The sequence below is a fragment of the Mytilus trossulus genome, chromosome 2 (assembly GCF_036588685.1).
Source record: "Mytilus trossulus isolate FHL-02 chromosome 2, PNRI_Mtr1.1.1.hap1, whole genome shotgun sequence".
Classification (NCBI taxonomy): domain Eukaryota; kingdom Metazoa; phylum Mollusca; class Bivalvia; order Mytilida; family Mytilidae; genus Mytilus; species Mytilus trossulus.
Window position 1 is genome coordinate 77,777,290 of NC_086374.1, and position 20,005 is coordinate 77,797,294.

At 31.4% G+C, this 20,005-nt stretch overlaps 1 protein-coding gene across 2 annotated transcripts in view; it reads left to right on the top strand.

Moving 5' to 3' along the window:
- LOC134708041 (protein TANC1-like) overlaps nucleotides 1-20,005 on the top strand; it is a 78,697-nt gene that overhangs the window by 49,101 nt on the left and 9,591 nt on the right. For both annotated transcript variants that reach the window (XM_063568293.1, XM_063568294.1), the window contains exons 5-13: nucleotides 1,823-2,092; nucleotides 3,816-4,052; nucleotides 4,813-4,980; nucleotides 5,866-6,095; nucleotides 11,886-12,024; nucleotides 12,445-13,600; nucleotides 14,892-15,123; nucleotides 15,758-15,994; nucleotides 18,655-18,831. In XM_063568293.1, the coding sequence (XP_063424363.1) occupies nucleotides 1,823-2,092; nucleotides 3,816-4,052; nucleotides 4,813-4,980; nucleotides 5,866-6,095; nucleotides 11,886-12,024; nucleotides 12,445-13,600; nucleotides 14,892-15,123; nucleotides 15,758-15,994; nucleotides 18,655-18,831 (2,846 nt within the window). The remainder of the gene's footprint in view (nucleotides 1-1,822; nucleotides 2,093-3,815; nucleotides 4,053-4,812; nucleotides 4,981-5,865; nucleotides 6,096-11,885; nucleotides 12,025-12,444; nucleotides 13,601-14,891; nucleotides 15,124-15,757; nucleotides 15,995-18,654; nucleotides 18,832-20,005) is intronic.

A 20,005-nucleotide genomic window follows, 5' to 3' on the forward strand; every position in this document is an offset into this window, starting at 1 on the left:
AAGATCTATCTGCCCTGAAATTTTCAGATGAATTGGACAACCTGTTTTTGGGTTGCAGCCCCTGAATTGTTAATTTTAAGGAAATTTTGCTGTTTTTGGTTATTATATTGAATATTATTATAGATATAGGTAAACTGTAAACAGCAATAATGTTCAGCAAGGTCAGAGTTACAAATAAGTCAACATGACCAAAATGGTCAGTTGACCTCTTTAGGAGTTATTGCCCTTTAAAGTCAATTTTTAACCATTTTTCGTAAATTTTATATATCTTTTACTAAAATCTTCTTCTCTGAAACTGCTGTGCCAAATTGATCCAAACTTGGCCACAATCATCTTTGGGGTTTCTTGTTTAAAAAATGTGTCCGGTGACCTGGCCATCAAACCAAGATGGCCACCAAGGCTAAAAATAGAACATAGGGGTAAAATGCAGTTTTTGGCTTATAACTCAAAAACCAAATAATTTAGAGAAAATCTGACATGAAGTAAAATTGTTAATCAGGTCAAGATCTATCTGCCCTGAAATTTTCTGATGAATTGGACACCCTGTTTTTGGGTTGCGGCCCCTGAATTGGTAATTTTAAGGACATTTTGCTGTTTTTGGTTATTATATTGAATATTATTATAGATATAGGTAAACTATAAACAGCAATAATTTTCAGCAAAGTAAGATCTACAAATAAGTCAACATGAACGAAATGGTCAATTGACCCCTGTAGGAGTTATTGACCTTTGTAGTCAATTTTCAATCTGCTTCCTTTGTTTAATATTCACATAGACCAAGGTGAGCGACACAGGCTCTTTAGAGCCTCTAGTTTTCTAATACTATAGCAATAGGTCAACTATATTTGGTGTATAGAAATATTTCATGATCTACATGTCAGTCGCGCAGGTTTTATTTGACCTTGACTTCATTATTTACGGTTCATTGCTCAGTGTTAAGCTTTTGTGTTTTGGTCTGTTTTTCTTAAACTATAAGCAATAATTCAATTTATTTTATTTGTTGTATGGAATAATTGTTAGCTGTACATGTCTACCTGGCATGGTTCTTCTGACATTGACCTCATTTTCATGGTTCAAAGGCCAATGTTTAGTTTTCTTGGTTCATGTTAAGTTTATGTGACAGTTGTAATATAGCTTTATTATTAGGACTATCAACATAATATCAATGATTAGTAAAGAAGGCGAGACATTTCAGTGTGTGCACTCTTGTGTTGAATTTACATACTTTTATTTATAACCTTACAAACAGCATTCATATTGATTTTTCATGAAATTCAATGAACATACTTCAATTCCAATTGATCTTTTAAACAGGAACCGTAGAGTGTATGTTTAGACAAATTAAATCTGTTAACATGATTTTTGTTATAACATTTTACATAATCTGAATGTTTAGTTTGTTGATATCTCCACTGTAAGCTAAGCCTAAACCTAAATTTGTAAATTTTAATAGCAAAAATGAAATAAAACTTTAATAAAACTAGTCCTATATTACTTTGCTACATGTCTTTTCATCAACTTAAAACATTTTTTTCTTGAGACATTGATCAGGTCCAAATATCGTCCATATTGAACTTACTCTTTTTAATATGAAGGAAGGAATTGCAATCTTAAATTCAGCATTTGCATCATACTATCACAATAACAAGGAGAAGGGATATATCTGTGTCAATTGTTCATTTGAGTTTATCTTTTGGATGTCCTGTTTAATCATTGTTAAAAAAAATCTATTTTGAGAGTCCAGTGTTAATAGGGAATGTATTTGTAACAAAACTGTTGATTGCTAGTAGTATAAATAAAGTTCTTGACTTTTATTTTGCAGGCAATCAACAACAGCAGCCATCAACTAATCTTCCAGTCACACCAACTAAACCAAGATTTTTCCAGCCAATATGTGCAAGTCCAACACCACCAATACCACCACCTCCAAAAAATTACACGGTAGATTATAAACATGCCAAATATTATAGTAGTGACTCTGCAATTGGCTCTCCTGACCTCAGTGGCAACAGTATCACCATGACAACGAATGACGACCTTGATGAGCTTTCCAAGTTAGATCAGTTGGGACTAAACTTGCATGCACCCCATGGTAGGTATTACAAAAAAACAACAGTATACAATTTGCTGATAAATAGATATAGGAAGATGTGGTATGAGTGTCAATGAGACAACTCTCCATCCAAGTCATAATTAATAAAAGTAAACCATTTTAGGTCAAGGTATGGTCTTCAACACAGAGCCTAGGCTCACACCGAACAGCAAGCTATAAAGAGCCCCCAAAATTACTAGTGTAAAACCATTCAAACCGGAAAACCAACTGTCTAATCTATATAAAAAACATGAAACGAGAAACACTTATGAATTACATAAACAGACAACTACCTCTGAATAGTTCATTTAAGTTAAATATTATGTTCACATTAAATTTTGGGTCAGAGAAATAAATATTATGTTCACATTAAATTTTGGATCAGAGAAATCTGTCATTAACTTAGTTTAGATAATGCAGACTCTTTTTTGTTCAATATGTTGATTAACACAGAGATTTTGCATTGTGATATAAAACAAAATCTTTTTGATTAGTTGAAAGAAAGAAAAAGGACATGAATGTATTTTGTGAAAGATAACTTCAATGACCTAACCCCTTGGTCCAAGTTTCTTAGTTCAGAAGTATTACAAGTTCTCAAGGGAACTACATGTATTTCATGCTTTATATCTAAAATTACCATACAGGTCATCTTAAAACCGATCTTTATATATCTTAAAAGGTGCAATACAAAAAAAACAACATAGATATATCAGATAAATGTCAAAGAATCACAACAAATATACTGATTGTCTTGACACAACATTTCCTTACAAAACCTTCACCGAATTTTCCTGTTTTATTGTCTCCCTTTTTACCTCATTGTAAAATGATGTGAGTTTCCCCATCACTTAACCTTCTTTATTTGTTGACATGTAGTTACTTTAATTTAAGATATATACATTGTGATCTACTTTTACCAGTCATGTTTTCAGTCATTGCTCCTAGCAAAATCAAAATTTACATGTACAAATGTACTCTGAATAGAATTATTTTAGGTCTAAAGTAAACCACAACTTATAAATATAAATCAGAATTTAGATAATTTAAGCCTAAAAAAAACTTTCTTATTTTCTTTTTAAATGTCTCCTCTGATCTTGAAAGGACTTGTTTCCTTATGGATGATAAAATTTTTTAAAAAAATGACTGAAAAATATGAGATGTACTCACTTGAATGTGAACAACTTACATGTATCATTCAGAAAAAAGCAAGTGATAATTTCAAGATTGCTGGTGATATAAATTCCTGCTTATAAAACAGGTACAGATTTAGAACTTCTGTAAATTTCTGGAAAATATTGAGAGGGTCATGTGAAGAGCTGGAGAGTTGACACCTATGTTGTAGTGGCTGAAATCAAGAATCAGTACCAGTTATAACCGAATAACTACTTCATTATATCCTGAATTTTAACCATTCTGTGTGGTGTTCAAAACCAGTGTCATCATTCATTAAACAACAATATACACTTACTATTAGAGAATATTTATTCTATTGATTTAAATGAAGGGATGGGAAAGCTAAAAATATGAAGTAGGGGTAGTTTTTTTGTTTCAACTTGGTATCAGGAAAAATTATCAATACAAAAGGTCATTTTTCTTGTATAAAGTCATGAAGGGGGCATTAATTATGACAAGCACATATTTTTATCCTTATTTATCAATACTGAGGGTGTAAAAAAAACTTAGTAATTGTTGGTAGACTAAAAAAGAATACATTTTTCTTTAGCTGGGAAACATAGTCCCCCTCCTCCACCACCAGATGTTGCTCAAAATGATCTGATGATGAGACTAGGCTTGTTACTAGGAGAAAGAGTACCTAGTAGTGAACAGGACCAGTTGACACCAATCTGTCAATCAGGGAACCAGACTGAAGAGACATTTACCAGTGTGTCTTCATTAGGCAGCTTTGATGCTACACCAGATAGGGGGATTTCAGATTCAAGTCCATTATCTACTTTGACAGGTTTGTAAGGAATTGAACATCATCAGCCTTACCCCAAGGCCTGTGTCACCCTGCTCAGTCAATCCCTAATTCTTTTTTCACGGCTTTGATACATGAGCAAGCATATCAGCCATGTCACAATGTGTAATGATACATTGTCAAGCTTGCTGTTGTTGAGTGGAAAATTGCCTAATGGAGAGGAAATTATGGCTAGTTATACAACCATAAACAGAAGATTTGCATTGACATTGTTATATATATCAGCTGCATGACAAAATGTAAATGTTTTTTGTTTGTTCCCTGTCCCCATTCACCAAAAAGGTTTACTTGTGGAAGGTTGGCAATCATACCACATCTTCTTTTTTTTTTTATATCAACTGTATATTGTAGTATAAGATTCAAAGGAATTCAAAACTTCAAAACAAAATTCAAATACCAATTAGGTAATATATAGTTAAAAAGGTTTTATATTTTATAGACCTGTGATCAATCTTATAACTAAACCATGCTGTTCTATCTGTATATAAATGTACAGGAATCACAGAAGACAATGCAGAATGAGCTATATCATACTAAAACCACATCCAGAGTGCAGAAAACCAACTAAAATCCATAAACTATTCTCTGTAGCATGTTGTTCTAACGGTTTGAGATCAGAATAATACCTTTTGACCTGTTGAATTTGCTCATGATTTCGTTAGAAATACATTCCTTCATATAAAGATGAGATATCGTGTATTATGTTATGACACAAAACAATTCTTACATGCTTATTTTTCAGCTTCATCTGGCAGTGAAAGAGCCTCATCAGGAATACATATGGGATGTGGATCTCTTTTCCCCTCCAATCGGGATCCTAGTGCAGACAGTGTTAATTCCCTGATGTCTAATAGTTCTAGTCATGGAATCAGTCCACAGTCAACTACACAGAGACCACACTCAATTACTAGTTAGTGATATAATTCTTTAACCTTTCTTATTCTTGACCATTTTAATATGAATCAAAGGAGATGTGGGGTAGCTGTCAATCAAACAGTAACCCAACAACATAGATAAAGACATCAAAGAGGGAACAGGTCTTGGCTATGATGCCTAGTAACTAAGCAGATTTACTTGCATGCTTAAGATAATACTGGAAACATAATCATTTCCTGTTTGCCATTCTATTACAATGGAATTTCTTTGATTCATGAATTTAGATTTTTATTGGCTGTAGATGTAAAAAAAAAATGAGACAACTCTTCAAAAGAGACCAAATGATACAGAAATTAACAACTAAAGGTCACTATTTGGCCTTCAACAATGAGCCAAACAGATACTGAATAGTCAGTTATAAAAGGCCCAGAAATGACTTGTAAAACAATTTAAACGAGAAAATATCAGCCTCATTTGTGTACAAAATAATGAACCAATAGGCATGTTCTTATTGTGATTTCCATTTTATTATATAAAACAAAATGGTTAGGAGAAAGTTTAAATATAATTGTATCAATAAACCAATCTTTTGAGACGTTTCGGACATTGGCCTTCTTCAGTTCCTTATTTTTCCTCTCAACTACAAGGCTGACATTACATTTGTATTTCCTTTTTCAATCACTGAAGAAGGCCAATGGCCGAAACGTCTCAAAATATTGGTTTATTGGTGCAATTATATAAAGTATGTTCCCTATTGGAATTTTGAAAACAAGGATAAAGTTTTAAGATAAACAAATTTTTGATTGAATTTTAATTTATATTTTGCAATATGATAAGATATGATTGTAAATTAAAGCAACATAAAGATGAACTAAAGTTGAATAAATTCAATACAAGTCAAATTTATTTATTCGTATAGCCTCACAGCCAGGTCAGATTGAAGATCTAGGATTGTTTGGTAAAAGACAGTCACCAATGAGAAGATCAGCCCGAGCTGCTGTTAGTCATCATCAAGACAGTCGGGGCTCTCGTATGTTGAGAATCAAACCAACACAGCTTCACTTGTATCCAATCAACTTTGAGTTACCACATCCTGAAGGCAAACCTATTTTCGTTGGTAGAGAATGGCTGTTCAAAGAAATGGAAATGGTAAGCTGTTGTAAAACAATCAAAAATATGTATTCTAATTCCTTTTACAATACTCATAGTTCCAATCAAATATTCTCCAAAGTGGTTTTGCCTTTTATGAATTGGTATGATATTAGTATGCAGCTTGAGTTGTAGAGTGTAAGCAATTTTTATATGAATTTTTGGTCGTATATTGGTATCACGTTGACGTCGTGGTCGTCTGTTGTCGTCGTCCGAAGACAATTGTTTTTGCACTCTAACTTAAGTAAAAGTATTTAGAAATCTATGAAATTTAAACACAAGGTTTATGACCATAAAAGGAAGGTTGGGATTGATTTTGGGAGTTTAAGTTCCAACAGTTTAGGAATTAGAGGCCAAAAACAGGTCCCAAAATAAGCATTTTTCTTGGTTTTTGCACAATAACTTTAGTATAAGTTAATATAATTCTATGAAATTTTGACACAAGGTTTATGACCACAAAAGAAAGGTTTGGATTGATTTTGGGAGTTTTGGTAGGACCAAAAGGGTCCAAAATTAAACTTGGTTTGATTTCATGAAAAATTGAATTCTTGGGATTCTTTGATATGCTGAATCTAAACATGTACTTAGTTTTTATATGCCCGTCAAAATTTCGAAGGGACGTATTATGGTATACAAATGTCCAGTGTCCGTCTGTCTGTCCGTCTGTCCGTCTGTCTGTCTGGCATAAACATGTCACACCGTAACTTGAGAACGACTTATCCAAATTTCATGAAACTTAAAGGGAAACTTCGCAAAAAAATCAAAAGTTGATATTATGTCCATTCCGTATAAAAATGCTCAAATTCATGAATATTAAAGTTTTATTCTGCTAGATAAGAGATCACCATCGATTTTAAATTTAGAGTATCAATTCTCTCCGGTCGGCCATTTTGTTACCTTCTTCGATTTGCACCCCAGATATGTCTAAGGACCAAAACTACAGTAACCCGATGTAGTCGTAATTGTGTGTCAATATCTTGTCAATCGTACGGTTGTTTTATCCAAGTAGTTAACTATAACTAAGTTGATACAGAAAATTTTCTTATCTTTTATTTTTAATAACCATGATCTGTTATTTTTAACAACAATGATAATATTGGAATTAGTTAAAAAGTGAAAATTTCAAATCATAAATAAGTGTTCCGTGAAACTTGAATTGTTTTCGTAAATCTAATTAGTTCATAATTCTTTTATGTAATAAACTTTATTCAAATAAATTAGGATCTTCACTCCACTGATCACCTGCATGGCTAAAGGTATTACTCCCAAAGGTATTGCAGGGGGGTGACACGTCCAGGTATTCAAGCGATTTCCTGTCGAGCTTGTATATTCATGCATCGTTTCACTTCTTAGGGTATTGATCAGTACATACACGGCCGATAACTTATAACTTTCCATTTTGAACTATTAGGTGTATAATATGCATCTCTATCTTGCGTGTCCGAACGTGATATTATATACTAGTCATTACTAAACTCATACGCTTTTTTATGAATAACATTTCTGATGTAAAGAAAATTATTTATAAAAATATAGATAATACCTAAAAATAAACAACAGATTTGATGAAATAAAAATATATATACATATTTTTTGTCAATGGTGAAGGACAGATCGGACCATACCAGAAATTTTGATTTAAAAAAATGTACGCACTTGTCGACCATTCGTATATACACCAGGATAAAAAGTTACGGAACTATAGCGCAAATTCAAATATATATGTATAAATTTTGTTGATGTTTTTTACACTTGAAAAGCATATATGTTTGTAAATTTCGATTCCATTCCAAAAAGATTCTTAAATTTTCTGTCATTTTTTTTTTTTAAATTTATCAAATATCTGAAGTATTCGTGCGTTGTGAGATTTGAAATATTTTGATGAAAACATAAATTCCTAAATAGGTAATTAAAGATCACTTTAGATGGACTAAATTATATAATTGCAATTGTTAATGATCTGTTTGAAATATTTAAGGCTGCCGTTCCTAATCTAAGATAGTACAATTTTTAGTTCATACACTCGTGATTAGAAGGCTATTTTTATTTATGAATTTATACTTCAATTATAATAATTATGTATTTTATCGTTACTGAATTAATCAAAAGTCATAATTCATTTACAAGTGATCTTATCATGCTTATGCAAAATATAAAAATATACAACAGCTATCCAGTTATTGTGCGACCTTATTATTCCTGTTAATTAATTTTATTTATTTTTTTACATTTCGGCAGGGATGTCTATATAAGTCCTTGATTTCTGTGTCTAAAACTTTAACTGACTCCCGTTTTCAATTCATACGAAATGTTGTTCACACCTTCAAGCCAGTAAACCGTGACGCCTAGATTTCACTGAATGAGGATCAAAGGATTAGAATTACATAATGCTAATCCTTTATTTACCTTGAGTTAACCGACGATCTCCACAATCTTTAGGTGTCACAAAACAATACACATTTTATTTCCACCGTACAAGCAAGTGAAAATGTTTGCTGGAATGAAGCAAAAAGGTCAGAATACAAACGTGTATTTTTATTACACTATTGATCATGCCAATTTCATATGTTTGTTTAAAGTATTTGTAGAAAAAAAATCATAAAAATGTTCTATTGTATGAATTAATTTCATTATTAAAATTCGTTTTAAAATATCCACACGATCTAATTTTAAAAGTTGCATGGCTATCACTTATTTTTCGTTGGTTAATAGCTACACCAAAAGTCGTCGACGCGCTTTAAATTGCGTTATTAGATGGTTAACGAACAAGACTTAAATGATATATTTTCACTCCCGGCATGCATCAAAGACTTAAACTACGTCACATAAGTCAGGAAGTTTCAAGAAATAAAATTAATAATTTCAATTTTCTCCTTTATTAGATTTCATATCAAAATAAAACTTGGTGAATATGTTTTTTATGGTATTATGAACATAATAAGATGAAAAGTGAAAAATCGCGAATTATCCCTTTAACATAGTTGTTTCTTTTGATGGTCAAATGATCTGTATACTTTTTGGTGAAAATAAGATTAAAACTTTTTGAGTGACGGCACTTTGTAACTAAAATCTTAATATCTGTATACTTTTTGGTGATTTTTGAGTTATTGAGTATTTTGTAAAAAAGGGGGAGGGTTTTTTTACATGTCGCACCATATCTCAAAAACGATTTATGATTATTGCTTTAAACTTTACACATGTCTTTGTTATATAAATCTAAAGATCTGTATACTTTTTGGTGATGATTCAAAATTTCATCTTTGAGTTATTGAGTATTTTGTAAAAAAGGGGGAGGTTTTTTTTACATGTTGTGCCGTATCTCAAAAACAATTTATGATTATTGCTTAAAACTTTACACACTTCTTTGTTATATTAATATAAAGATCTGTATACTTTTTGGTGATGATTTAAAACTTTATTTTGGAGTTATTGAGTATTTTGTTAAACAGGGGAGGTTTTTTTAGCTCACCTGGTCCGAAGGGCCAAGTGAGCTTTTCTCATCACTAGGCGTCCGGCGTCATCGTTAACTTTTACAAAAGTCTTCTCCTCTGAAACTACTGGGCCAAATTACACCAAACTTGGCCACAATCATCTCTGGGGTATCTAGTTTAAAAAATGTGTTGTGTGACCCGCCAAACCAACCAAGATGGCCGCCATGGCTAAAAATAGAAGATAGGGGTAAAACACAGTTTTTGGCTTATAACTCAAAAACCAAAGCATTTAGAGCAAATCTGACAGGGAGTAAAATTGTTCATCAGGTTAAGATCTATCTGCCCATACATTTTCAGATGAATCAGAGAACACGTTGTTGGGTTGCTGCCCCTGGATTGGTAATTTTAAGGAAATTTTGCTGTTTTCGGTTATTATCTTGAATATTATTATAGATAGAGATAAACTGTAAACAGCAATAATGTTCAGCAAAGTAAGATTTACAAATAAGTCAAATGACCAAAATGGTCAATTGACCCCCTAAGGAGTAATTGTCCTTTATAGTCAATTTTTAACTATTTTCATAAAATTTGTAAATTTTTACCACCGGTAACATTTTCAATAGAAACTATTGGGCCAAGTTCATTATAGATAGTGATAATTGTAAGCAGCAAGCATGTTCAGTAAAGTAAGATGTACAAACACATCACCATCACCAAAACATTATTTCGTCATGAATTCATCTGCTTCCTTTGTTTAATATTCACATAGACCAAGGTGAGCGACACCGGCTCTTTAGAGCCTCTAGTTTTACATGTCGCGCAGTATCTCAAAAATAATTTATGATTATTGCTTAAAACTTTACACACTTCTTTGTTATTTTAATCTAAAGATCTGTATACTTTTGGGTTTTGATTCAAAATTTTATTTTAGTGATATTTAGTTTTTTGTAAAAAAAAACCACAGGGTTTGGGGTTTCACATGTCCCGCAGTGTCTCAAAAACAATATATGGTTATTGCTTAAAACTTTCTCAGAAACTATTTATGATTATTGCATAAAACTTCAAAACAAGACGTCGGGCGTATCATGCGCTCATGGCACAGCTGTTTATTGGAATAAGGGAAAGGGGGAGGTGAAAAAAAATTGGTGGGGTTCAATTTTTCTTATTTCAAATTTCAGAAATGAAAAAGAATATCTTCAAATATCAAAGAACTAATATTCAACAGCATACTGAATTGCTCAAAGACAAAAAAAACACATTATAAGTCCATTAGACCACATTCATTCTGTGTCAGAAACCTATGCTGTGTCAACTATTTAATCACAATCCATATTCAGAGCTGTATCCAATTTGAATGTTGTGTCCATACTAGCCCAAACCGTTCAGGGTTCGACCTCTGCAGTTGTATTAAGGGCATACGATACAGTTTTGATCCTGTATTTACAAGTTCATGAAAATTTGCATATAGGCTATTTTTTACCTGATTAAATCAAATATGTAATAAAAAAATATACCTTCATGTGCTACTTTTTGAGTAAAGTGAGGTCGAAATTTTGTATATTTGCTCAAAATTCAGATTTGTGGCCGTAATTTTTTTTTCAAAAAAAAAACATAACTTTTTTGTTATAAAAAATAAACACAAATTGTTTTTTGTTAAATAATTGGTAATTTCTGTATATTATAATTATCCTAAAAAAATATGCAATTTTTTATTCAGAAATAACTCATATTTATCAAATGGTCATGAATTGCAAAATGAAATGAAATGCCGTTTTGAAAAATAGGGGTCCATGAACTCGTTTTCAAATTAATTCAGTTTGAATGATAAAAATCAGTCGAAAAATGCATCTTTCCCGATATGTCACAGTTTGACGTCGCGAAAATAACAAATTACGTTAGCAACGTCATTACCTTCCCTGTAACTGTATCGTACACCCTTAAGCTGCGCCCTGCGGAGCATCTGGTTACATCTGGTATGCAGCCACATCCTGTTTGCTGATGATTTAGGATTTTTAAACACCCATTGTATGAAGAAAATTTCATAAATCTCTTCTTGTCATCTATGAAAGGGGATGATTTTATATTTGATCTGGAGCTTGATAATGTTGAGTGGTAGCTTACATTTACCCTGCTGTCACTTGTAGTTTGTCTTTTGTTTGAAATTTGTCAATCTCATTGTACAAGGATTTTTTTCTCAAAGTTATCTTTGCCTTTATGAAATAGAATGATCAGTTATGCTTCTCACAGTATGTATTGTACCTCAATACATTCAGGGACAGTCACATGCCCAGACCTAGAATTTGCCTTATCATTAAAGTAAGGGATACAAAATTAAAGTCAGTATTTTGGTTTTAATTAGGCATTGAATAGTGAACCCACTTCAGACCAGCCAAGAGGTGTTGTAATCTCAGGAGGTATTGGTGCTGGTAAAACTGCCATCTTGGAGCAGTTAATAGACTGTAGTTGTTTTGGCGATGGAAGAAGTGGACTTGTAGAAGGTAAGTACTTTATTTATAAAAATTTGCTAGAGTGAATATTTTGAGAAAAAAATCTTACTTTTTTTTTTTTTCAAATTAGCAACATGCTGCAAACAAACTAAGTTTTTGAGAACTTGTTATTTCCATGCCTAAAAATGAATTTATTGTGAACCAAATGAAACTTACAGATTCATCTCCAATTGATCAATCTATTTAAACTTTTGTCAGTCATATTGTTCAATCAAATAAATACAGTGGCTACTGTTCTATGTGTAGTTTATTCACTGGAGACCTTTAATTTCTTTCTAAGAGGAATCACTCCTTGATTAATGTACCTGAGTTAAATAATCATCTTTTAAAGATGTCATTTCTTTTTACATTTTTATGCAATTTAGATATATCTAATGAGATACGTATAGTTTTTCTGGTTTTATTTTACAGGATCCAGTCACAGACTTCACCAAGATAGATTTCACTCTAATGGGATAAACTACAGTCCAACTTCCACACTCAACAGTTCTCCACATTCCCATCTAAGTGCTTCTTGTGGTAATATGTCGTATGATGCACTGCGTAGCCTGGGATCACAAGTTGTAGCATACCATTTTTGTCAGGCCGACAATAATGTGACATGTCTAGTTCCAGAATTTGTACATAGTCTAGCTGCTAGGCTTTGTTTAGTACCACAGTTGTCCTCATACAGAGAACTGCTGCTTCAGGATACACAGTTACAAGATGTGTTGAGCCTTAAAGAATGCATCAAAAATCCTTCCCTTTCTTTCATAAAGGGAATTGTTGGACCATTACAAAATTTAAAGGAGACTGGAAAAATTCATTCAGATAGTTGTATAATTTTAGTGGACTCTTTAAATGAAGCAGAATTTCATAAACCGGATTACGGTGATACAATTGCTTCCTTTTTATCACATCACCTGGATGATTTCCCTATGTGGCTTAAATTAGTGGTTACTGTGCAGACAGTCTTATTAGATATAACAAAGTCTCTGCCATTCCAACAGATCTGTATTGACAGGGATCCAGAAAACCAGTACATTGCTGCTGATCTTCAGGATTATGTTAATCATCGTCTAGAAACCAGTCCAAGTGTGAAAAACAATATTGCCTTAAATGGTCGATTGGAAGCAGCAACACAAGTTAAATTTTGTAACCATTTACAAACATTGAGTAAAGGTTCTTTCTTATTCTGCAAATGGACATTGGATCTTATTGAACAAGGTCACTTGGTGCTAAAAAGTTCTAATTACAAGATATTGCCAATGAATATATCAGAAGTGTTTTTATTGCATTTCAACATTAAATTTCCAAGTGTGAGGTCTTTCGAGAAAGTTTCACCAATTTTAGGTGTATGTCTTGCAACTTTATATCCTCTTAAAAAAGAGGAAATATTTGAAACAATTAATTCTGGATATACACAGAGGTACATTTCTTGGGAGGATTTTAGTCATAGACTTGAAGTACTGTCAAAATTCATTCATAGAAGGAAGGATGAAACATACATGTTTTTCCATCCAGCATTCAGGGAGTGGTTAATACGACGTGATGATTCTGATAATCCTAAATTTCTTTGTGATCTAAGGTAGGTTAAAGCTTAAGGGTTAAAGCTTATATGTTTGGTTTTTTTTATTCGATTAAGTGAAATTCTTTTTTTTAAAGAAAGGTAACTGAGTTCTGAATGAAATATATGCAAGATTGAACCAACGGACAATGAGAATTTTACAAACAATAACTTTAAGAACTGGATACAGAGGGAGCAATAACAATTATGTGTCAAATAAAACCTGAACAGCATGGTCCAAAATAAAATTGACCACCAGACAAAAAAAAACGCTACACAGAAATGTAAAGATTTAAGGGGGTTCGCGGGTCTAAATCATTTATATAGGATTTCTCTATATTTTTCTATAAGTGAACTTTATCTTAAAGTTAATAGAAAAATAAAATAAAAAAGTGGGGTCACCGTTCATTTGCGCTCACAATCGGCCTTCGAAAGAAGCATACATTTCTGTAAAAAAGGATTTTTTCTGTTGAAGTAATAGGAGAAATAAAGTTAATATCGAAATAAAAAAAGAAATTTATTACAGAAATCGCTCAAATTTTACAATAATTTAGTTAAAGTACAGCTTATATGGAAATTATATTAAAAAATATAGGTCACTGATGAGTTGAAAAAGATATTTCAATTTTAAAGCCAAAAAATGGCATTTTTTCACCAAAGGGAGATAATTTAGAACTTTTTCAATGATGTATACATTTTAAAAGTCATCTGGGGCCAACACGAATTGATTGTTTTGAATGATTTTTGTACCATATGATAAAATAACAACTGCAAAAGGTAACAAATGAAATTTGTATTGAAAAACAAATGTTTAATTTTTTCTGAAATTTTTATACCCTCGAGCCTCCTTAACAACCTTATATGGTCAATGGAAAATAAATCCTTACACTAACAGAAATTTGAGGGTTTTCATTGGTTAGGTGGTCCAAGTAACAAAAGAAGTTGTAAGATCATCTACTTTATCATTAACCTATTAACACTGAAGTTGTGAGTTTGAATCCTGCACATTGCAGGTAAATGATCCACACCAATCTTAATGGATCTTCAGTGTTCATGCTTTGTTTTTGGCACTCCAGATTCTTCTGAAATAATGCTGAAAGTGTGAATTAACACCAACAATCATTCATATTAGAATTAGATTTTTCAACCTATATTTAGTATTTGACATGTGGCATGTACATATAAAAAAGAAGGCCTTTAAGTGATGGAACATCAAGAAAACGAAAATAGAAATCTGAAATGAAATCTGTTGTTTTATTATAAATAAAAATTTAAAGAATGAGAATTCATAATTTTCCGCATCTTTTTTCAGAAATGGCCATGCTTTAATGGCATTTAAATATTCTCGAGTAGACGCTCCTCTCCTCTCAGACAAGACAATAGAACTGGGACATCATATTTTAAAAGCACATATTTACAAAAACATTAGCAAACAGCGAGGATATTCATCACGTGATATGCAGGCATACTGGATGGCTCTTAGTTCAGATAACTTGAATGCTGCCCTAGCTTGTCATAGGAATCTGTTTTCTCCAAATGTTAAGGTGAGGATTTGAAGAGAGTAATCAATATTAGAAATAAGTAAATTTAAATTAACAATAGCATTCTGAGATTGTAACCCTGATCAAAATTATTAAGTTTGAAAGGAAATTTAAAAGATAAGAATATATTGCTAAAAATTGTAAAATGATCTGCTTTTAGATGAAAACCAAAAGATGATAAGTGACAGGTCTATTAACATACCTGCCAACTTTTCAAAATGCCCATGGGGGTTTTACATGCACGATAACTCTCCTAGTCCTACAAAACCTTGAATGTATTTTAATGTATTTTAATGATATTTCTTGGCTTCTTCATACTTTTAAAAGCCTTAAGCTATGGGTGATGAGATGTTTTGTTTCAAATTGGAGACACAATTGCTCTTCTAAAATTTCCACTTGGGAGCCTCCATGGGGGAAGTCCACTGCAAATAGTGACAGTTGGCTGGTATGTTAACAAATTTTTTCAATCGACTTTAAAATTGAAACTTTGCTGGATAGACTCAAATGAAAAGATCTATTAAACAATAATTCTCTATGAATTATAAATAAGATATAAAGTGCATAGATGTATGTCTGTACATATTCCACCGAATTATAATTATCTGAACCTGACTGATGTACTTCTCTATTCCTTTAGGTCAGTCGATTGATTTTATTGTCTGGAGCCAACCCAAACACTCGATGTAACCAGTTGAACCATGCACCAGTCTTAGGAGTAGCCGCCAAAGAAGGATTTGCTGATGCAGTGGCGTTACTGTTAGAATTTAATGCTAGTGTAGATGCAGTCAATGATCAAGGAATGTCTGCTCTGTGTTTTGCAGCAGCAGAAGGTCATATTGATGTCATCAAAATGTTGTGTAGGAAAAATGCAAGAGTAAGCACATCTGAAAGTTTTCATCTGAATGAAAAAACAATGAAATTATTTCTAATTTCAGTAGATTGATAACTATCTCAAGTGCTTGTATCTTAGAATAGAATGTAAATACTATCACAAGAAGAAAAAAATAGCAGTGTAAGGGAGATAACTCATATTATATTTATTATGATGCAATATAAGGTGGGAAACCTACTTCACATAGAAAATTGAGATGTTATATGGTCAAAAGGGACCTAAATAGAATAGCTATTATAGCTAACTAACCAATGGTCAACTTCAGATGAAAGAGTTGGAAATAGGAACCATAGTTTCTTTTATTTTTTAAAATTACTTTATTTCCATCAGTTGCTTGTTACATTGTCTTAACAAGTCCAAGCTCCTTGTGAAGAGTACATATAGATTTCAATTCTATTATATTAATGAATAAAACATCAATCTAATAAATGTTTCTTAACATCAACTAAAAATTTATCTTCTTTTAACGTCTTTGAATAATACTTTCGTTTTGTAAATTCTCTAATGAAAAGACAAAAAACATCAAGTCTTTTTATTTTCTGATCAGATACATAGTAGGATTTATAAATTGAAAACCCAATGATAGTAATAAGAAAGTTAAAGCCAAAGTAATATTTTTCAGATATTTTATAGCCAATAACAATATCTTTCAATGTGAAATCTTTTTTTATATTTACTTTTTGCAATAATTTATGAATTTTTCTACAAAAGTCGTGTAAAAAAGAACATGACACAAAGTAATGTTGATAATCTTCTTCAGTTTTTACATAAATCAGTGTCTGTTACCTTCCATCTAAATAATAACTTTTTAGTGGGTAAAATGCTTTGTAAAAGTTTCTATCGATATATCTTCAATTTATTTTCTTCTAAATAGTAAAAAATAAAGTTGTACAATGGATTCAAATGAAATTCTGTCTTTAATGGTAATACAATTAACCATACATTTATACCAATAGGTTTCACTATTTTTTTCTTTACTAATCTGTTATATCATACCTTATTTGACAAAAAAGAAATATCAAAATATTTACCATTTATTAACAAACCTTGTCTTTTTACATTGACTACACTTCTTGTTGAATTCTCTGATCTAAGACATTGTAAGCAATCTTTTGGAATTCCTTTTTTAGGGATGTCAACTCAGCTATCCAGTTGGATTTATTTTCAATTTTTTGCGAAATGACATCTTGTGAAATTTCACCATTTTCATTTAAAATATCATTTATATAATTCAAGTTACCTTTTATCCAATTTTTGAAAAAAAGACATTTGTTATTAAATTAATGTATTTATTCCCCCAAATTTTTTTTTTTTCAATTTCATAAAAGGTTTTTGGTATATCTGTCTGTCCTCCTAATTTCATCCAGCTTTTAAATTCATTTTTATAAAATTTTGGAATATTAGGTAGATACTGATCAACTTTATAATCCATATTCATATAAACGGCTACAATGTGCTAGGCAATATTTTCCTGAGCATTGTAAATAATTAAAAGGTATAAGTTGCCATCTGGCCATATCTGTATTTAAGATTCTACAATCCATAATGACCATGATGCTTTTAGTGATTCAAAGTGACTTTCAATGTCAATCATATTCAAACCCCCGTTTTCATAACTACCAATCATCCTATTTCTTTTAACTTTATCTGGTTTGTCAAACCATAGTTTCTTCATAAATTTTTGTCTTGCCTGTGACTATTATTATTATTTATTATTTTTGTATTGAGTTTTAAAAGAGAGGTGAAAGATACCAGAGGAACATTCAAACTTATAAGTTGACAATAAACTGACAACAACATGGCTAAAAATGAAAAAGACAAACATACAAACTATAGTACAAAAAACACAACATAGAAAACCAAAGACTGAGCAACAGGAACCCAACCATACACTGGAGGTGATGGCAGGTGCTAATTATTAGTTTTACATTGAAGAATATATGAATTGTCTTAAAGTGCAGCAATGCTAATAACATGTAGCCTAAGAGTGAGAAAGAAAAAATCTGAAAAAGACATATGTAACATTATGAATCTGAAAAAGACATATGTAACATTATAAATCTGAAAAAGACATATGTAACATTATAAATCTGAAAAAGACATATGTAACATTATAAATCTGAAAAAGACATATGTAACATTATAAATCTGAAAAAGACATATGTAACATTATAAATCTGAAAAAGACATATGTAACATTATAAATCTGAAAAAGACATATTTAACATTATAAATCTAAAAAGGACTTGTTAACATTAAATATCTGAATTTTAAGGACTTTGGTAACATTAAAAATCATCAAAGAACTTTGTAACGTTAGATATCTGAAAAGGACATTTGTAAAAATTACAAATCTTGAAAGACTTTGAACATTAGATATCTGAATAGGACTTTGGAACCATTAAAAATCTGAAAAGGACATTTGTAAAATAAAAAATTTGAAAAGGACTTTTGTAAAATAAAAAATATGAAAAGGGCATTTGTAACATTACAAAAAATTCTAATGTAACCTATAGTTGCTAACTTCTATGTCATTTGGTGTCTGGTGGAAAGTCGTCTCATTGGCAATTATACCACATCTTTTTATTTTTTAATAATATAAATCATGTTTTTGTCTAAATTTTAAGTATTTGTTTTTGCAGCTGTCTCATGTGGACAATTGTGGACAGTGTCCTGCAGTCCATGCAGCACTGAATGGTCATCTTGATGCTTTAGCCTATCTCCTGCAATGTGATTGGTCATCCTACGATGGACAGCTGATAAAAGTTGAGGCTATGCAACAGGCCTTAGTGGCTGGAGCAGCCATGGGACATATAGATGTAAGTTGTTCTCCAATATAAGAAGTATAGTTACTCGTATAGTTTCTTATTATTAGTAGTTAGAACCATTTTGTATATTGTGTCATTTTATGGGAATTGTTAAGGAACCATTTTGTATATCGTGTCATTTAATAGGAATTGTTAAGGAACCATTTTGTATATCGTGTCATTTAATAGGAATTGTTAAGGAACCATTTTGTATATCGTGTCATTTAATAGGAATTGTTAAGAAACCATTTTGTATATCGTGTCATTTAATAGGAATTGTTAAGGAACCATTTTGTATATCGTGTCATTTAATAGGAATTGTTAAGGAACCATTTTGTATATTGTGTAATTTAATAGGAATTGTTAAGGATCCATTTTGTATATTGTGTCATTTAATAGGAATTGTTAAGGAATCCATTGATCCATTTGTTCTTTGGTTTTAGAAATGGTCTTAATTATTGCTTTGGAGTTTTTTAGGTCTAATATATTCATAGCATGATTTGAAATTTGTCACTGATATCTAAACCGATAAAGGTAATCTACTTTAGAACCAACTTTAATGGGTGAGAGTTTAAGAAATAAGATTTGACAGTTTTGGTAAAATGATAAAAGTACTGAGTATAATGATAATGACTAGATGTCTGAAAAATATTCAGTGATGAAACAATTTGCTAGCAGGAAACTTCAGAACATATGACATCTGTTTACCAGATATGAAGTATTCAGTGCTCTGAAATATAGAGCATTACATAAGTTTTTTGTTCAGAATGGATAACGTTCCTATGACTTGCATTCTGTGCCTTTTGTCTCAGACAAGACAACATCACTGAATGTGAATATGAATAAAAGAATAGATTGATTAGTAGTTTGTTGATGGCATATCCATTGTGAATATAAGATGAGAAGCATACACTGTGAGACGTTAATATCAAATTCAATCATGATCAGTTAAGCAGGTGATACAGTTCCATGTGTGTGAACCCTTTGTTCTGACACACAAAACAAGCAGCTAATTTAATTCATAATCAATATTATTCTAGTTATTTTTGATATGTTCCCAAATATTTGTGACACATTCAGAAAGTTTAAAATCAGGCTTTGAAAATACGAAAAATATTAAGAGGGCTTGAAAATTTCAGGATTTCTGTGTTTTCTCTTTTCTGACATTTATTGATGTCAAAAATAT